Source organism: Fragaria vesca, linkage group LG4, assembly GCF_000184155.1.
Source record: "Fragaria vesca subsp. vesca linkage group LG4, FraVesHawaii_1.0, whole genome shotgun sequence".
Classification (NCBI taxonomy): domain Eukaryota; kingdom Viridiplantae; phylum Streptophyta; class Magnoliopsida; order Rosales; family Rosaceae; genus Fragaria; species Fragaria vesca.
The window spans coordinates 22,689,555-22,707,481 of NC_020494.1; the positions used below are offsets into that span (position 1 = coordinate 22,689,555).

General features: G+C 39.6%; 3 protein-coding genes across 3 annotated transcripts; all 3 read left to right on the forward strand.

Moving 5' to 3' along the window:
- Positions 1-3,498: 3,498 nt before the first annotated feature.
- LOC101296284 (pre-mRNA-processing protein 40C-like) lies at positions 3,499-9,502 on the forward strand. Its single transcript, XM_004297709.1, has 13 exons — positions 3,499-3,845; positions 3,958-4,121; positions 4,851-4,888; positions 5,029-5,107; positions 5,222-5,677; positions 6,108-6,191; positions 7,104-7,241; positions 7,339-7,445; positions 7,537-7,660; positions 7,934-8,077; positions 8,315-8,461; positions 8,573-8,695; positions 8,933-9,502. The coding sequence occupies exons 1-13, from the start codon at positions 3,557-3,559 to the stop codon at positions 9,248-9,250; spliced, it is 2,211 nt and encodes a 736-aa protein (XP_004297757.1). The 5' UTR covers positions 3,499-3,556; the 3' UTR covers positions 9,251-9,502.
- Positions 9,503-9,981: 479 nt separating this feature from the next.
- On the forward strand, positions 9,982-13,690 carry LOC101296564. The gene is made up of 8 exons (XM_004297710.1): positions 9,982-10,118; positions 10,409-10,555; positions 10,680-11,035; positions 11,149-11,343; positions 12,027-12,110; positions 12,529-12,610; positions 12,692-12,821; positions 13,149-13,690. The coding sequence occupies exons 2-8, from the start codon at positions 10,436-10,438 to the stop codon at positions 13,367-13,369; spliced, it is 1,188 nt and encodes a 395-aa protein (XP_004297758.1). The 5' UTR covers positions 9,982-10,118; positions 10,409-10,435; the 3' UTR covers positions 13,370-13,690.
- A 1,303-nt stretch (positions 13,691-14,993) lies between these two features.
- On the forward strand, positions 14,994-17,730 carry LOC101296857 (BTB/POZ domain-containing protein At3g19850-like). Its single transcript, XM_004297711.1, has 3 exons — positions 14,994-15,118; positions 15,201-16,346; positions 17,257-17,730. Exons 1-3 carry the CDS (start codon positions 15,056-15,058, stop codon positions 17,728-17,730), a joined length of 1,683 nt encoding a protein of 560 aa, XP_004297759.1. The 5' UTR covers positions 14,994-15,055.
- The last annotated feature ends 197 nt before the right edge of the window (positions 17,731-17,927 follow it).

Below are 17,927 nucleotides of genomic sequence, written 5' to 3' on the forward strand. Positions count from 1 at the left end.
ACGGGATCCGCCCCATCTTCTATTGGGATGCAGATAATTGGGAAATCACGTGGATGCGGATTTCAGAAATGGACGAGGCAATACAAGTCTTTCATGGTTGATGTTCGGTGTTGTAGCATATTGATTCACGGATATTGCAAATGAGCCGTTGTTCAATTTGTGGGTGAGAACTGGAGACTTTTGGTTTCTAGTGTCTGTAATATAATGAAATAGTTGCATAACAGGAACGAATGTACTTTCGGTATTGATGTAATCGTGTCATATGAGTTATGAATTGCAAGTGTAATCAGTGTTACACTTTTGTTTACCGATTGTGTTCTCTGTCTGTGTATATTGGCTGCATGTACTAAGAAATTCTTCTAAGACAGACTGATTGTCATCTTCCAATTCTGATGCAGCTCCTAAATTGCGGAAGAGAAATGCATGGATTCATACATTCACACAAGAATAAGACTAAGATTTTTGAGTCACAAATCGTTGTAAAATGTGAATTACTCAATTACGCAAAGCAAAAGAACAGCGGGAGTAAAAGGGTTATGACGTGTACCTTGCATCAGTGAGCATTGTGCAATGATCTGTACCTGCTGGCAATGCTCTTGTTCTTTTCGGTTCATGGAGACTCCACAAAGCTAGAAGCAATATTCACACTTGGGGTGTTAGTACTGTATAAACTGTTGCCTTCAAACAATGATAAATTTCATCCTGCTGTTTTGGAAGGCATACAAACTGTAGACAGTTTTGTGGAATGACCCATTGATTATGAGGTCTTTTCGCATCCTAAGTTTGATTGGGATACATATACATGATTTTCTGCTGCATCTTCTTTATTCGCCAGTTGTTTGACTTGTACATTGCATCAGTAAGTTTGTGCATATTGCTGTTATTATGTAGAAAAGAAATAAGATCATGAAAATGGACTATATTCTGGAGTAATTTCTATATATGATCCCTTCACATACAAATCATGCTGACTTGATATTGGCAAAATCTTCTGTTTGCTATGTTTAAATTTTATTTTTACTTGTACTCTTATACTTGATTGAACTTTATCTTCTTTTCTTTATATTCTTGGTTGTTTTTGGACATGCCATGTTGTTTTCAGTCTTGAAATTTTAACTTAGATGCCTTTACCATGTAGTTTGCTACTCTTTCTTCTTTATGAAACTTTAAATGTAGCCATTCCAAAACTTAGTGAAGTTTAAGTGATTTGATTCCGCTAGAGGTGTGGCTGTGGAGGAGTGCTAATGATATGACTGTTATTCACATCAGTAGTGAATAAGAACTCTTGCCATCTGCATCAGTTTTTTTTTTTTTTTTAATTCCACTCAGTCATGTTCGCCATATTATAAACACGATATCAGTCGCAAAATCAGCAATCCGTTACAGAGATTGTGAACTTATGGTGACATCTCCATCCTTGTACATCAGCCATTCTATAAAACTTGAACTCTTGGACATAACAAAACTATGAGAGCAAGATGCCAATGGCAATAGGCGCTCTACTAGACACAACAAGCAACCAGGTGATATGTAATCATGAAGTGCCCTTCTCTGCCTCTCTTCCTCTTCCTTTCGTTTCGCCGATGCCTCCTGCATTAGTCTCACTGCAGCCATGGAATCGATTGAATCTTCAATCAGCCATGCAAGTTGAGCCAGGCATTTCATCAAACAGCGTACGTGCACTCAAAATGACACATTTCATTTTTGGGCTTGGGCAGGTCAAATGGGCTCGAATCCTCATCTGGCCCACCAAACAAACAGTTGTATCGGGTCGGGTATTTAATTTTCTTGAGCTCAATTCATGTCGATACTAGACCCTTCCTTCTTCCCCCGCCACTCTCACACTTCCTCCGTCCGCCGCAGACGACCGGAGACCTACCTCCACCGACTCCGTTCTAACACAATTGCGACGCACCGTTTCTGCTCCACCATCTGGTTAGTCCATAAATAATTACCTCTCTCTGATCTCTCTCTCAGCTTCGAAGCTTTTTGTGTGTCGCAATTTGATTTCTGGATAATACTTTCCAATTTGATGAAGAAACACCGTTTTTCTTCATCTGTTTTCTGTTTTGATCTTATTTACTTTTTACTGTCAAGCATTGAAGTATTCCGGTCGGTTAAATCTAATAATTACATAGCGCTGAAGCTGAAGAAGGTGTTTGAAGTCATGGTCAGGTTTGTTCAGATACACATTGTGCATATGTATATGTTAGGGCAAATTAGGATTAGGAATTTAGGTAAATAGAATAACAAAGAAAGAGAATGAAACTTAAGATTGAGGCGACTGTGATGCTTCTGAAATTTTGTATAAGCTATAATGTGTGCCGATTACGACGAGAACATCACATAAACTGTTATCTCGTTAAGCTTGATTTTACCTTGGTGGCGGAGCTTGTTAGGATCAGCTAATTACACTTACAAGGCTCGACTACCTTTGGCCTTAAACCAATCATTGTCAAAGTACGGAATCAAAAATGTGCGCCGAAAATGATGTCGACGTGGTGATGTTTGCTGGCGGTAGGAATTAGGAACATGCGTGTTGTTATGTCCAGAAGTGTATATGTTATTTCTTTTACCTTTCGCTGAATGGCAGAGAGGATTTACCTATCTAGATGACATGTCGGGTTATATTCGTGGTAGTGTTTTTTTTTTTTTTTCCTTTCCTAATACTTTTCTTTATCATAAGCAGATAAAAATATGGCATCGCCAGCTTGGTTACCGCAGGATGTGCAGCCATCTGTATCCCAAACCCCAGTTTCTGGTTCACCAGCGGGAGGTACTTCAACTCCAACTGCTGCTCCACTTGCTTCAAGTGCAGGCACACCGTCATTCCCTTACAGTGTGCCTCCAAATGCAAATAGTACTTTTGGAACCTTTCAGCAGCCTTCACCCAGTCCTGTCAGTACCAATTTGTTAAATCGATCTTGTGATCTTGCATTTCATAATGGATGCAATCATGTTTCTAGCTCTAATTGTGATTTTTCTTTTTTCTCAAAAATGCAGGTGACTAAGTTCAATCTGTCAGCATCTCCAATGGCTCTTCAACCCCCGGTGCCTGGCTTGTCTTCTTCTGCCAGTCCCTCGTTTTCTTACAACATTCCACAATCTAATTATCCATTCCCTAATAATCAGCTGTTTCAATCTGGCATGGTGAGGGTTTTTGCAGATTCTTATGAACTTAGGGTTTTTACTGTTTCAATATTATTAAGTGATTGTTTACAGTTATCCATCCACATGTATATACATATAGTAAAGGTTTGCAATGATCTCTTAAAGGGTTATTGCTGTAATTATTAAATGATTTGTAAATTTTGCATATGATTCAGTGAAATAGTTGCTTGAAATGTCCTTGGTGTCCTTGGTTGTATTCAAAGAATAATTTTTCTAGTTTCTTTGTTGACAGCAGACTGTCTCACCTGCTATTGCACAAGAAACTGGGACTGTCTCATCCTCATCAACTACTGCTTCTACTTCTTCCAATTCCACAATGGCTCTATCATCAGCTCCTAATGTGGGGCCAACAACTTTGTGGGTTCCCACGACCCCATCATTTAACATGACTCATGGAATGCCTGGAACTCCTGGTCCCCCTGGAACAACCCACTCAGTGCAAATGTCCTTTAATCCAAATGCACGATCTGCTCCGGTCGATTCTTCTTCTATAGCATTTAGACCTAGCTTGCAAACACTTCCTATTGCATCATCTGCTGCCAACCCCCATGGAGTCTGGTTGCAGTCCCCACAGATGGAAGGCATACCTAGGTCACCATTTCAGCCACATCCTGCTGCTTTTCCTGGTCCGTTTTCTTTGCCTACACATGTTATGCCTCCCCCTTCTGGTATTGGTATGATCATGCTCTCATATTTTAGTTAATCATGAATTAAGACTGTAATAATGTATCAGGCTGTCTACCCTCCTCCCTTCATTGATCCTGATTCATTTTTGACATTTTGCAGTTGACAGGAAACATGCCCATGAGGCAGGCAACCAACATATAGCTGCTTTCAATCAACACTTGGATGCTTGGACTGCCCACAAGACAGAGACAGGAGTTGTATACTATTATAATGCTGTGACTGGTGAATCAACTTATGACAAGCCTCCTGGATTTAAGGAGGAGGTGTGTGGAGTTATTATACTGTATTCACGCTACTTTTCTTCCCTTAAATTTCGGTTTGCAAGAGGACTTATCTTGAATCACATTTCTTTAACCACTAGATGCTAGATTTAACTGTAATCAAGATGCAGGTTGAAAATCCTTTGAGGTGGATTATAATGCTGGTGCATTTCATTCTTAGGCCTTGAATTTACTATATTATTCCTATTTGATAATATCTTATTTTAACCAGACCATCTTGTTGTGTTCACATTCCAATATAAGTGGTGAGAAAATGGACCATAGTCTTCTTCTACTATCCCTGTAGGTATGGAGCTTTGGTCCCTACTCTTCTCATTCATAATTTTATGAGTTGTGTCTATGGTTGTTTTTATTTATTGGTGTATGTCAGTCTACTGTGTTGTGGAATGAGGTTTGCATCGGCTTCTACTTCTCTATAGTATTGTTGTTGTCCTTTCTGCATCTCCATAAAAATTATCACTTGAAAAAGTAAGCTTAATTGATTTGAGTTGATGATTGCTTTGGTTATATATGTTTTGAGGATTTCACAAATACAACTTTATCTGTTTTCTTTTTCGATTGAAGATCAGCCCAAACACTTTTAAACAGATATTATTTAAAGTCCAGTGCCCTCAGAGTCCTTTCTATCCATTTTAGGATTTTTTATGACTTTAGTCTTGTCATTGCTTTTGGTTTCATGTCTGATTAACTCTTAATTGCTCTTTTGTGCAGCCGGAAAAGGTCTCTTTGCAGCCAGTTCCAGTTTCAACGTAAGTTGTTCTTTATACTTATGGGACGTCAGTCTATTCACTAGCCTTAGTGATGTTAGATGTTTCAGAATGCCTTTGGAATATAGGAAAAGTGCCTTCTAATATTATTCATTTTCTTGATTTGGCTCTCTTCTGTTCAGGGTGAATTTGTCGGGAACTGATTGGGTATTGGTTACAACAAGTGATGGGAAAAAGTTTTACCATAATAGCAAAACCAAGGTATGGCTTATCTTTGAAACCTTCAGGTATGCCAAATTTTTTCTTATTTGCGTTTTCTTAGGCATTACTAGTAATAAACCTTGGTCCATCCTTCTTGCTCTTTCCCACAATCAGGTTAGTAGCTGGCAGATCCCAAATGAAGTGATAGAAATGAGAAAGAAGCAGGATGGTGATACACCAAAAGAACATCCAGTGTCAGTGCCAAATAATAGTCAAATGGTTGAAAAAGAATCTTCTCCAATTAGTTTAAATGCTCCGGCTATTAGCACCGGTGGTCGTGAGGCCATGGCTTACAAGGCATCAACCGTGCAAGGTTCAACATCTGCACTCGACCTGATCAAAAAGAAGTTGCAGGATTCTGGAGCTCCTGTTACTTCATCACCAGTTTCAGGACCTTCAGAATTAAATGGCTCAAGAGGAGTTGAAAGCACACCTAAGGTCCACCAGAGTGAGAATAGCAAGGATAAGCTACATGACACTAATGGGGATGGTAACATGTCTGACTCCTCATCAGATTCAGAGGATGCAGATAGCGGGCCAACAAAAGAGGAGGGTATTATTCAATTCAAGGTATATGGGGCTTCTAGCGTTATATCACCATATTCTGGTGATATTTTTGGATCTTCTGAAAATTCTATAATCCCTTCACATACAAAAAATCGAGCTGAGTTTATATTGGCAAATGTTTCCCTTTGCTTTGTTTAATTTTGGCAGATGTTTCCCTTTGCTTTATTTAATTTTTATTTTTACTTGTACTCTTATACTTGAATTTACTTTATCTCCTTTTCTTTATATTTTTGTTTTTGTTCTTGGATATGCCATGTTATTATCAGTCTTGAAGGTTTCAACTTAGCTGTGTATACCATGTTGTTTGCTACTCTTTCTCCTTAATGAAACTTTAAATGTAGCCATTCTGAAATTTAGTTGAGTTTAGTTGAGTTGTTGCCACTAGAGGTGTGGCTGTGGATAAGTGCCAATGGTATGACTACTATATATACAGGAGATGCTCAAAGAACGGGGAGTGGCACCATTTTCAAAGTGGGAGAAGGAACTGCCAAAGATAGTGTTTGATCCACGATTTAAGGTTTGTTCAGCGACTTTAGTAAAGATTTAGATTTTCATTGTTTAGGAATTAGGGGCACTTGTATGGTTAAATTTGGAATCGCTAGAAACATGCTTATTGGATCACGTAGAAGAATGAATTTGTGCCGCAAGCATCCCCGATCTGCTTTGTGGGTTCATGTTAAGATGCACACACACACACGGAGCCGTTCTAAAGAGGACGTCCGCACTTTAAGGGTTCTCCTCCGTTCTCCACCGTACGGCTCCGACGACCGTGCGCCTCCACCCGAGCGGCCTCCAGCAGCGTCCCCGATCACTTTCCCTTCCTGGCGAGTCCGCTGAATTTCAGTTTTCCGGCGAGATCACCCAAAATTTCAAACAAAATCGATCTCGCCGAAAAACTGGAATTCGGCGGACTCGCCGGGGAGGAAAAGTGATTGGGGACGCTGCTGGAGGCCGCTAGGGTGGAGGCGCCGCGTCGTCAAAGCCATATGGTGGAGAACGGACCTTTGATCTCGACTGTATATATATATATATATACACAGTTCGTTTCAAATACAGACATCCGCACCGTAAGGCGGTGCAGATTTCCCTCCGTTCGCCACCGTACGGTGAGGGCGCGCCTCCACCCCAGCGGACTCCAGCAGCTTTCCTGACCTCTTTCCATCCCTGGCGAGTTCGCCGAATTCCAGTTTTCCGGCCGGATTGACTTTGTTTGAAGTTTTGGGTGATCTGGCCGGAAAACTGGAATTCGGCGGACTCGCCGGAGATGGAAAGAGGTCGGGAAGCTGATGGAGTCCGCTAGGGTGGAGGCGCGCTCTCGCCGGTGGCGAAAGGAGGGACATCCGCACGGTGCGGACGTCCGCACCTGATAACGTCTGTGTCTATATATATATTCTGTGTATTAATTGAAAAAGGTCTATCCCTCTTGCAGGCAATTCCAAGTTATTCAAGGAGAGCCTTGTTTGAGCACTATGTTAAGACACGTGCAGAGGAGGAACGCAAGGAGAAACGAGCAGCTCAGAAGGCTGCAATAGAGGCATTTAAGCAGTTACTGGATGAAGCAGCAGAGGTCTTACAGAGTTCCCTAGTTTTAGGCTTTGTGTGTCTTTTTATTAGCTGAACTGTGGGATTGAAGATAGCGTATTAAAGTACTTTGAATTTTTCAGGATATTGATGATGCCACTGATTACCACAGTTTCAGAAAGAAATGGGGCAATGATCCACGCTTTGAGAATTTGGATCGCAAGGATCGAGAGCATTTGTTGAATGAAAGGTAGATCATAGACAAAAAAATAATCTAGTTTGTCTTCCCATGCTCAGTCTTGTTTATCAAAATGTTCATAAACAATTTGTCTTATTTGCAGAGTCCTTCCATTGAAGAAAGCTGCTGAAGAAAAGGCTGAAGCAGCACGTGCTGCTGCTGCAACTAGTTTTAGATGCATGCTTCAAGAAAAAGGAGATATTACAGTTAATTCCCGTTGGTCCAGGGTAAGTGCATTCTACAGCAGGTTGTGATTTATTTATTTCAAATCCACAAATATGGAAATTAGGTGGTGTGATTACAAACCAACTTATGTGTTTTAAATAACATAAAGATCTGCCTCTTTTTTATATATATAAAATTCAAATGCTGGTCAAATAATTGATAGGAAATGAAACTTCTGAAAGTAGTTTTGCGCCAACCATACAAAATACTTGGGTGTACAGTATGCTAGAGTTTCTATATTGTGTAGATTCATTGTTTGTTTAAACCTGCTGTAGGTGAAAGATAGTTTGCGGAATGACCCAAGGTACAAATCTGTTAAACATGAGGATAGGGAAGTTTTATTCAACAAGTACTTATCAGATCTCAAAGCTGTGGAAGAGGAAGCAGAACGAGAGGCAAAAACTAAAAGGGATGAGCAGGTAAAGACATTTATTGAATAGGAATATCATTCTCGTTTGGCACATTTGATTCAGATCTGTGCACTGAACATACATGTGCATTTATATATCTAAAAGCTTTAACTTTGTGCATTTGCTAAAAATCTGAATACTAACCAATACTATAAGTGAACTTACATAAAGAAAACCATTGTTAAATGAGGTAAGAAATTTGAGGTGAAAATTGATTAAAAGTTTTCTCTCTTACACTGGTTTTAGGATAAATTAAGGGAAAGAGAGCGAGAACTACGCAAGCGGAAGGAAAGAGAAGAACAAGAAACGGAGAGGGTGAAACTGAAAGTTCGCAGGAAAGAGGCAGTGTCATCTTTTCAAGCTTTACTTGTGGAAACAATCAAAGATCCTCAGGTATGATATTTCCAATATCTAGGTTCAGAATGACATAAATTATTGTACAATTATTTAGCAGGAGTATCCTGTACTTATCAATTTTACAATTTTTGCTTATCTTGTACTCAGGCATCTTGGACAGAAACTAAGCCTAAGTTGGAGAAGGACCCGCAAAGGCGTGCAGCCAACTCTGATCTAAGTTCATCTGATATGGAAAAACTCTTCCGGGAACACGTAAAGATGCTAAATGAGGTAATTACCACAATGATGTTTTTTATGGCCAAGCATAAATGATGATTGTTAATTGACATGGTCTATGCTCTATGCTTGGTGAGAGAAAAGAAATGAAAGCTTGGACATGAATCAACCATATAACTGAAATTGACTCGTGATCTAGTAGTGACTCCAAATTCATTTTCTTGTTTTTCTATGATTCATGCAACTCCCTAAAGCGGCCTTCTATTTCTCACTATGGTTTTGCTTTTCTAGCGATGTACACATGAGTTTAGAGCTCTGCTGGCTGAAGTGTTGACTACAGAAGCAGCCTCCCAAGAGACAGAGGATGGAAAAACAGTGCTCAACTCATGGTCAACTGCTAAACGTGTACTAAAGTCTGATCCCAGATATAACAAGATGCCACGAAAAGATAGGGAAGTCGTGTGGCACCGATACGCCGAGGAGATGCTGCGTAAGCAAAAGTCATCACTTGATCCTAGGGAAGACAGGAAATCAGATGCTAAAAGCAGAAGCTCTGCCGATGCTGGAAGGGCCACCTCCGGATCAAGGGGTGCCCATGACCGTAGGTGATCTTTTGCATATTACTTAGTCAGTAGTTATGTTTTTTTGTATTATTTCTTTCTTTTTTGCCTGATTACAACTTGAGGGCACAAACTTACACTTGTGGAGTGCTGTATTATATATCACATAATTTATAGGAGGAGTAAGCTGAGTTGAGTTTACTAGCTAACTATTATGGTTTGGTCATAGCTTGAAACCGGACACTACGACGTCGGCTAACGTTTGAAGACTGTAAACACTTGATCTAATGCTCTTGAATCAATTCTAGACAGAATCAATTACTTGTCGCGGTTGCACATTTTTCTTGCTTTTTCTAAAAAATGTGTCCCTTCAATGCTTGTACATTATCATGTATAGTACAATCGTGTATCAATGTTCTAAAAATCCCCGTCTAGAGCCGATTAATCCCTGCCTAGACGATTAATCATCGCCTAGCGTCTAGGCGGTGTTTCACCGTTTCTGTCTAGAGCGCTAGAAAATCGATTAATCTCCGATTAATCCCTCGTTAACCCGTCTAGGCGCTAGTCACCGGTTGTCCACCCGACTAGCGTCTATCGTTTTTTAAAACATTACGTCAAATTTCATTTAAATATAAGGGTATGAACCGTATGATACGAAAAATGGTAACTTTATAAGTCACTAGTAACCAAAAAATAAAAAAGGAAGCCGTAATTAACCGAAGACCGGGTGGTAAAGTTGTGGCGTAGAATTAGGGCTCACAGACTTCTCTCTTCTATTCTGATCGTGCCCCGTCATAGTCATCGTCTTCCACACTTCACAATTCTCACTAGGGTTTACGGAACTACAGAGGCATCGGCCGGTTTCGGATAGGCTCCGCACCTTTCAGAGCCTCGAGGACCTCGCCACCGCCGTTGAGGTAAGCTCGATTTCCCTTCCGGCAACGAAAATGTAATCGGAATTTGAAAGTTACTTGTATCGGAACACTAGGTCATTGTATTGCGTTTCTAAAATCCATGGAATCAAATACAGAATCGATCGTAGTCTTCTTGTTTCTGCTTCGTTTTGCTTTGATTTGAGCTCAAGTGTGTTCTTATAGTGAGAAATGTGATGTGCCTAAGTCTTCAATTTCCAGAATGGATCTGATTTTGATTTGTATGTGAATAGAGTCGTGGATAAAATTTGACTGGAGCTAATTTGATTTTGAAGGATTGTGATTCATGAGAGTGTGGCTGTATGGCGAACTATTCGGGAAAAGGAGGCCCTGCAAATGGTTCTGTCTATGTCTGCAACTTGCCGGAGGGCACTGATGAAAATATGCTTGCCGAATATTTCGGTACCATCGGCTTGTTGAAGGTAAGGAGTGTTCTGAGAGGTGTTGCATTTGTTGGAGTTTGCTGTGAATTACTTTGTGTTTCTGAAAGATTCTATCGGTTTCTTACTGTTGTTTTTTGTTTCGTTCTTGCTTTCCACCGTTTAGAAAGACAAGCGAACAGGTGGACCGAAAATTTGGTTATACAGGGACAAAGTGACAGATGAGCCAAAGGGAGATGCTACTGTAACATATGAAGATCCACATGCTGCATTCGCGGCTGTTGAGTGGTTTAACGACAAGGAGTTTCATGGTAATGTCATTGGGGTTCATATAGCAGAGTCGAAAAGAGACGACCAGACGTATAACCCTGGGCTTGATGTAACCTCTACTGGTGTTGATCCAAGTTATGGCGGAGTAGAGGAAAATGCTGAGGACATGAATGGGGCTGGCGGTAAAGGCCCGGGTGATGTTCCTGGGAAAGCATGGCAACAGGATGGAGACTGGACGTGTCCGAATACAAGGTCTGTGATGTGAGATTGGTGAGCAGCTCTTTCTTCACTTTCGTTTGGTGTTTCCATTTCTTAATGTAAATATTGTTCAGTACATGGCTTCTCATGCCCTGTTCTCCTAGCAGTTGTGGCAATGTCAATTTTGCATTCCGTGGTGTGTGCAACCGCTGTGGAAGTGCTCGACCAACTGGTGCTTCTGGGGGTGGGTCAGGGGGTGGTGGTCGTGGGAGGGGCCGTGGGGTTGACTCTGGTGGCCGTGGTGGTCCTGTTGGTGCTCCTACAGGGGGACTCTTTGGTCCGAATGATTGGCCTTGTCCAATGTAAGATTAATCTGTTATCTGTTCCCCCTTGAGCACTTCTTTGTAAAAGTCTCTGTTATTCTGGAATTCTTTATTGCTCTTGTTCTTGTTTGTCTTAAAGATAAGTTCCAGTTTATTGTCAGAGGATATCTTTCTCTTTTGTTTCTTTTGAATGGTTTTTATGAATGCTCATGATCTGACACTAGGTAATATTATTTAAAAAGACATTAAACCGAACTTCTTTTTAAGAGGTCCTGTCTTTACTTTTTCATCTTGAAATGAGAAAGTCTACAATTAAGTTTTCAATTTTTCCTATATTAGAAGAATTTTTTTTTCCAGTGGGATGTCCGTTTTGTTTTGGAGGCACGCCTTCCTGAAATTTTTGTATGCGAGTTTGCTTGCATCTAACAAATCTTCTAATAATGTGAGGTTGTGGAAGTTAGGTGCCTTCTTGCATCAATATTGGTTGTGTGAATCTTAGTCAAGTGTCTTTTGTACTGTGATTGTGATGTCTCTATATCGATACTGTTGGTTGGTATTCATATATGAAGTTTTGATATTCCCTTGATTCTGTTAGCTAATCCTATTATACTTCAAAATAAGTTAGCATTATCTTTGCACAAAGTTTTTGTTATATGCTTGTCAAGAAAAACATTGATGCATTCACATGGCTTCTTAATTGCGCTCTTTTATCTTTGTTTCAGGTGTGGCAACATTAACTGGGCAAAGCGTACGAAATGCAATATATGCAACACAAATAGACCTGGTCACAATGAGGGTGGTGTAAGGTATAATATAGATCATTTTTATTGTGCGTTTACACTAGTTGTCAACCTGTTTCGTCAAAAGATTATGTAATACTCATAGCACATAAGCAACCAATGCGTATAGTCTTGTCCCTGTGATGGTGTTATCTGTTGTGCAGTTTGATAGCCAGAAGTTGTCCTTTACTTTATAAGCACACAACAAAGTACTCTTTTCAACCCTAGCCCCCCCCCCCCCCCCCCCCTTTTCCTTTTTTTCTTGAACTTCTTATCCCTAAGCTGAAGAATTAGATACAGACTGGTGGTAGTTAAATTTGAAGTCGGTATGCTCAACATGCTGTGCTTTAGTTTTGAGTCTCCTCTACTTGATTAGAATTACTGTTAGTTATGCAGAAACTTTTTAATTTCTTCCGACATTCAAAGTATTATACTGCTTTGACAGAGGAGGGCGTGGTGGGGGTTACAAAGAACTTGATGAAGAAGAGCTGGAGGAAATCAAGCGACGCCGGCGGGAGGCTGAAGAAGTAAGACATCATTTGCATAAGCTTTTGTTAAAGTTTTATATATCTTGTTCCAGTTCAGCACTCATTTGGTGCCAATCTCAGGATGATGGAGAGATGTATGATGAGTTTGGCAACCTGAAGAAAAAATTTCGAGCTAAAACATCACAGCAAGCTGAGACTGGACGGGCTCTTCCAGGTGCTGGGCGTGCTGGATGGGAGGTTGAGGAAATAGGTATTTATGCATTTTAGCACATGATTTTTCTTAGTGTAAAAGTATGCTTTACTTGATTTAATGTTTTTGATTTATAATCTTAAAAGACTATATACATAGACTGAATTATTTTGTTCTCCCATGAAATATTTATATGCATGCTATCCATTTCTTGCTGATATCTGGTTCCTCATTTCTAAATCCGGTTGAAGGAGTTGATAGCTTTGGTGTTAGTGTGAGAATTTTGTTAAGATTGTGTACCCATGGTGATTTTTCCTACTCTGTCATGGGCAAATAGGATTCCTTTTTGGATTAGTGATTGACTTTATTCACAAAATGAAATGGCAGGTGTTGTTGATAGAGATGGCAGAGAAAGAAATAGAGATAGAGGAAGGGAACGTGATGATAGAGCGGGCAGCAAGAACAGGGAAAGGGATGATAGGGATAGGCGTCGGAGTCGAAGCAGAGAAAGGGATAGGGCGAGAGATCGACCTCGAGATTATGATCGGGAGAAAGAATATGGGCGGGAGAGGGACCGGGATAGGGATCGGAACAGGCACCGTTATTGAACTTTATCAAACAGTTCCTACTTTTTGGTTCCATCTTTCTTTTGAGACCCTAGCGGTTAATGTTTCCTCTTTTGGGGGAGGGCATTTGCTTTGAACATTTCCTTGGCCTCTAGAGCTGGTCAGATAGGGTTCTGACCATATGGGGGGCGGCTCGTGTTAAGTTTGATTTGAATGTTTCCTTGGCCTCTGGAGCTAGTTGGATAGTATTCTGACCATATGGGTCTGCTCTTTCCCATGTTACTATTCTTCAGACCTTGATCTGCATTTGCATGCTATTGGAATTTTGTTGAATATTGTTTGACATTATGAATATTAATTCTCACAATGCGAATGTGTAATTGCTAGTTGGTTCTTAATACATTTTGATTTGTGGGTTGTCTCGCGTGCAAGATCTTTTGTCATCCTAAACATAAAAAAGAAGGGTATGATTTCACATTATGTAAAAGTTTCCTCGAAGGGAAGTGGTCAAATAGAAAACTGCAGAATCGCTGCAAGGTGATACATGTTGAAATTGTTGTTTATATTCTGAATATGATAAACCACTCCAGAAATCAGAAGCCATTTGCAACCTCTTCTTTTGTATAATTTATACTTTGATACCTTACTTTTGCTATGTATAGGGGTTAGGGGTTAGGGGTTAGGGGTTAGGGGATAGGGCTTAAGGTTTATGTTTGGTTTAGAGCTTAGAGGGGTCTAATTTTAATTTGTTCAATGTTTTTAGATGTTATCCATAAACCATAACACGGGATAGACAGAGAGATGAAAGAGACAAAATAAGTTATTGTTCCCTCATTCGTTGCTAACCTAATGTTCTTCTCTTTTCTGGGTCCCTTGTTCACATGTCTGAGATGTGCAATTCCCATAAAAATCATCAACTGCAGGGAACCTAAGCTCCCATATGATATGACAACAAAAGAATATCAAAATAACAATCTGTGAAATAGTGAGAGCAACCTTTTTGACTTGCAGAGCTTGTCACCTAGAACAGACAAAATCTCCACGTTATCTCTTTACCTTTCTATTTGCTGGAGACCAACATTCATCTCTAAACCCTAATCTGATCAATGTAAACATGTGCAGCACTTTCTCTGTTTCTCTCTTTGCTTCTCTTGTGAAAAACTTCTGCTGGACTTTGTTAGGCTGAAGAACAACGAAAGCTTTTCACTGCTGCTTCGGAGATTCAGTTTCGAGTGCTCTAGAGTACTAAAACACCCGGGCAATGTAATGTTTGTGCGTTCTTTGACTTAAACTAAAATATGAGCCAAGTTCTGATCCTATAGCATTGGAAATGATGTTCAACATAGGTCATATACCCAATAATTACATTAGTTGGCGATTAGTGGGTGGGTGAACAACATAGTTCACTCTTATGTACTGAGATGAAGAAGTAATTTTGGCCTGAATTTGGAAAAACAACTCCACTCTGTCTGTTTTGATTTTTAATGTTTTGGGACAGAGGAGTCCTCTTGTTCACTGATTAAAATAAATTTATTCAAGTACATCAAAAGCATTGCCCATGAGTCATGATTCTCCTAAAGGTCAAAAAAGCTCACCCTTTATATTAATAGAGGTCACAGCATAGGTGTGTGTAAACATCTGTCTTCTGCCAGTACAAATATCTTTAAGCATAGGTCTGTGTTGCAGATAGAGGTTTTCTTGATTTCATTCAATGCAAAAGTAGCAGCTATGTCAAACTTCTGTGATTTTCAAATCCACATTAATGGTCTGCAAACATTCTTTGTGAATGAGGTAAAGTTTATACATATGGAAACTGTAGCTCAGTTTCTTATTATAAATCAATCTGTTAAAAGTTCTTAACACACTTGTGCAGGAGATTTTATCAACATATTCAGGGAGGTTGAAGAAGATCATCAAGCAAGAAAGGAGAAGAGCTCAGATTACGTACCCGGGGATTGAAATCGATGACTTCCCTGGAGGCCCTGATGGGTTTGAGTTGATCTCAAGATTCTGTTACAGCAATGGAAGAATCACAATAACAGTTTCAAATGTGTCCCTCCTCCATTGTTGTGCAGTCTTTCTTGGTATGACTGAGAAAGTCTCAACCAACAATCTCTTGAAACAAACAGAAACCTTTCTTGAGGGACTGTTTGACTGGTCATGGAAAGAAATACTAGTCTGCCTCAAAAGCTGTGAGTCTTTCTTGAACTATGCAGATTCTTCAGGTCTTGTAGACAAACTCATTTGTGCAGTTATAGCAAAGATTGCTCAGAATTCCGACATAGGCAGCCTCATTGTTACTCCTTCTTCATCGTCTTCATCTCCGGAAACTACATCTGGGTTCAGAGTGTCTTCCTCATTTAGGAACACCCCTGAGTCACTCAAGCCAAGTTCATCAAGTAAAGCTTGGTGGTTTGATGATGTGTCCATTTTACCCCCAAAGATCATTGAGAAACTCATCCAAAGTTTGGGGGCTTATGGTTCTGAAAATAACAGCTTGATCCTCACAAGGTTTCTCCTTCATTACCTTAAAGTCTCAGCCCAAAGAAAAAAAAGCAATACTAGTCACACATCATCTGAATTTGGTGGTCTTGCAGACACAGCTACTCATGGGGTTATTTTGGTGGGTAAAAAAGTATTTTCCTGCAGAGCCCTGTTTTGGGTTTTGAGGATTGTGTCTGGTTTTGGAATCAGTAAAGAGTACAGACTTGGTTTGGAGAGATTAATTGGTGGGATGCTTGATGAAGCAACATTGGATGACTTGTTAGTATCTGGGCATGACAGGGGTGTTTATGATGTCAATCTTGTTATAAGGTTGATAAGAGTGTTTGCTAAAAGTGAGGGTGTTTCTGTGCAAAAGTTGAGGAAAGCTGGTAGGTTGATTGATAAGTATCTAGGTGAAATATCACCTGATCAGAATCTCAAGATTTCTAAATTTCTTGGAGTTGCAGAGAGTTTACCAGATTCTGCCAGGGACTGCTTTGATGGGGCCTACAGAGCCATTGATATCTATCTTGAGGTAAAAAAAAAAAAAAAAAAAAAAAAAATTACATATTTGAGTATATTTCAACGATTATGTCTACTTTTTTGATTGCTCAATCACTGCAAAATGATTCAAGCTTATTTCTTTTTTGGGCATTGATTATTATACTGTGTTTTATCTGCCTATCAAATTAACATCTTTTGCATTTGGCTCCTATTTCGTGCTGAAAATTTGCCCTCTTCTCTCTTCTTTTGTGTTTTTTTTTTGTTTTTTTGTTTTTTTTTGTTCTTTCCTTGGGATAAGATATCGTGCTGCATCATCATAATCTTGTGAGTTGGAACCCTCTCCTTGTCAAACTCTTTAACTCCCATGTTTGGATTTATGGATGTCACTTTCCATGAAATGGAGAATAGCAATTGAGTATTGATCAAGATAGAAGGCCTCCCTGGCCAGATGGGGAAATCACAACACTAGGACAAAGCTCAAAATCTATATAGAATGTGAATGATGAGCTTACATTACACATTTACATGTGACATCCCTTTCTATGCGAAAATCAGGCAGTGAAATTATACTCCAAGAATATGTTTTTATGGTCCATTAGGAATTATGGTCCAACATGTTTTGGCAGATACATTCCAATTTGTGTTGTTTACTCTTTTGGATTCTTTTCATCATGTGTCTCATGCATGCATTGGTCTTGATTGAGTATCTTGTTGCCTCCTCTGACAAAATTCTAAATTGTCATTACTCAACCAGATCACATTACTAAAGTATGTTCATATCATTATATGGCTGATTCTAAAGACAAGGAAAAAGTTGGTTGTTTTTGGTTAGAAAATGGAAAGGTGTAAAAATGAATGTTGTGCAGTAAAACAATACTTGAATTTCAACATGTTCTTAATTATTGATGGCTGATTACTTTCTGATATAATTCATGTGGCAGTCTCACCCAACTCTTTCATTTGAGGAGAGGTCAAGATTGTGCAGATGCCTAAATTATGAAAAGCTGAGCCTCGAAGCATGTAAAGAGCTCGCAAAGAATCCGAAAATCCCACCAAGAGTTGCAATTCAAGCGCTCATTTCTCAGCAATCCAAAGTAACAGCAACAGAAGAATTTGTACATGCCAGTCCATGTAGTACTGCAAGTGCAAGCAATCATTTTAATTCCCATTCGCATTCCAGTTCCTATTCCCATATGGTTCTGTACAACAATGGTGGTGCTGGTGCTGATAAAGATAGTTTTCCAGAAGAAAGCAGCTTAGATACAAAGCTAAATTTGCAGAGGATGCAATGGAGGGTGGTGGAGTTGGAGAAACTGTGCAGGGAAATGAAGGGTCAGATGTCAAAGATGGTTAAGAATAATGTCTTGAGTAGCAGTACCCCAACTCATGGTAGAGCTCTTCCTAGACTTTGTTGAAAACATTACTCCTATGTAAAAGATTGTTATACACTTTTTTTTCTTTTTCTTTTGCAGTGTTGTATCATTTTGTTTGTGTTTGGTGATCCAAAATGTAATTTGGGGGATTGGATTGTTTGTAATTATTTCATCACCTGATAATAATGAAATTACTATGATTACAAAGTCTTAGCTGCAACTTAACCCTCAATATAGAA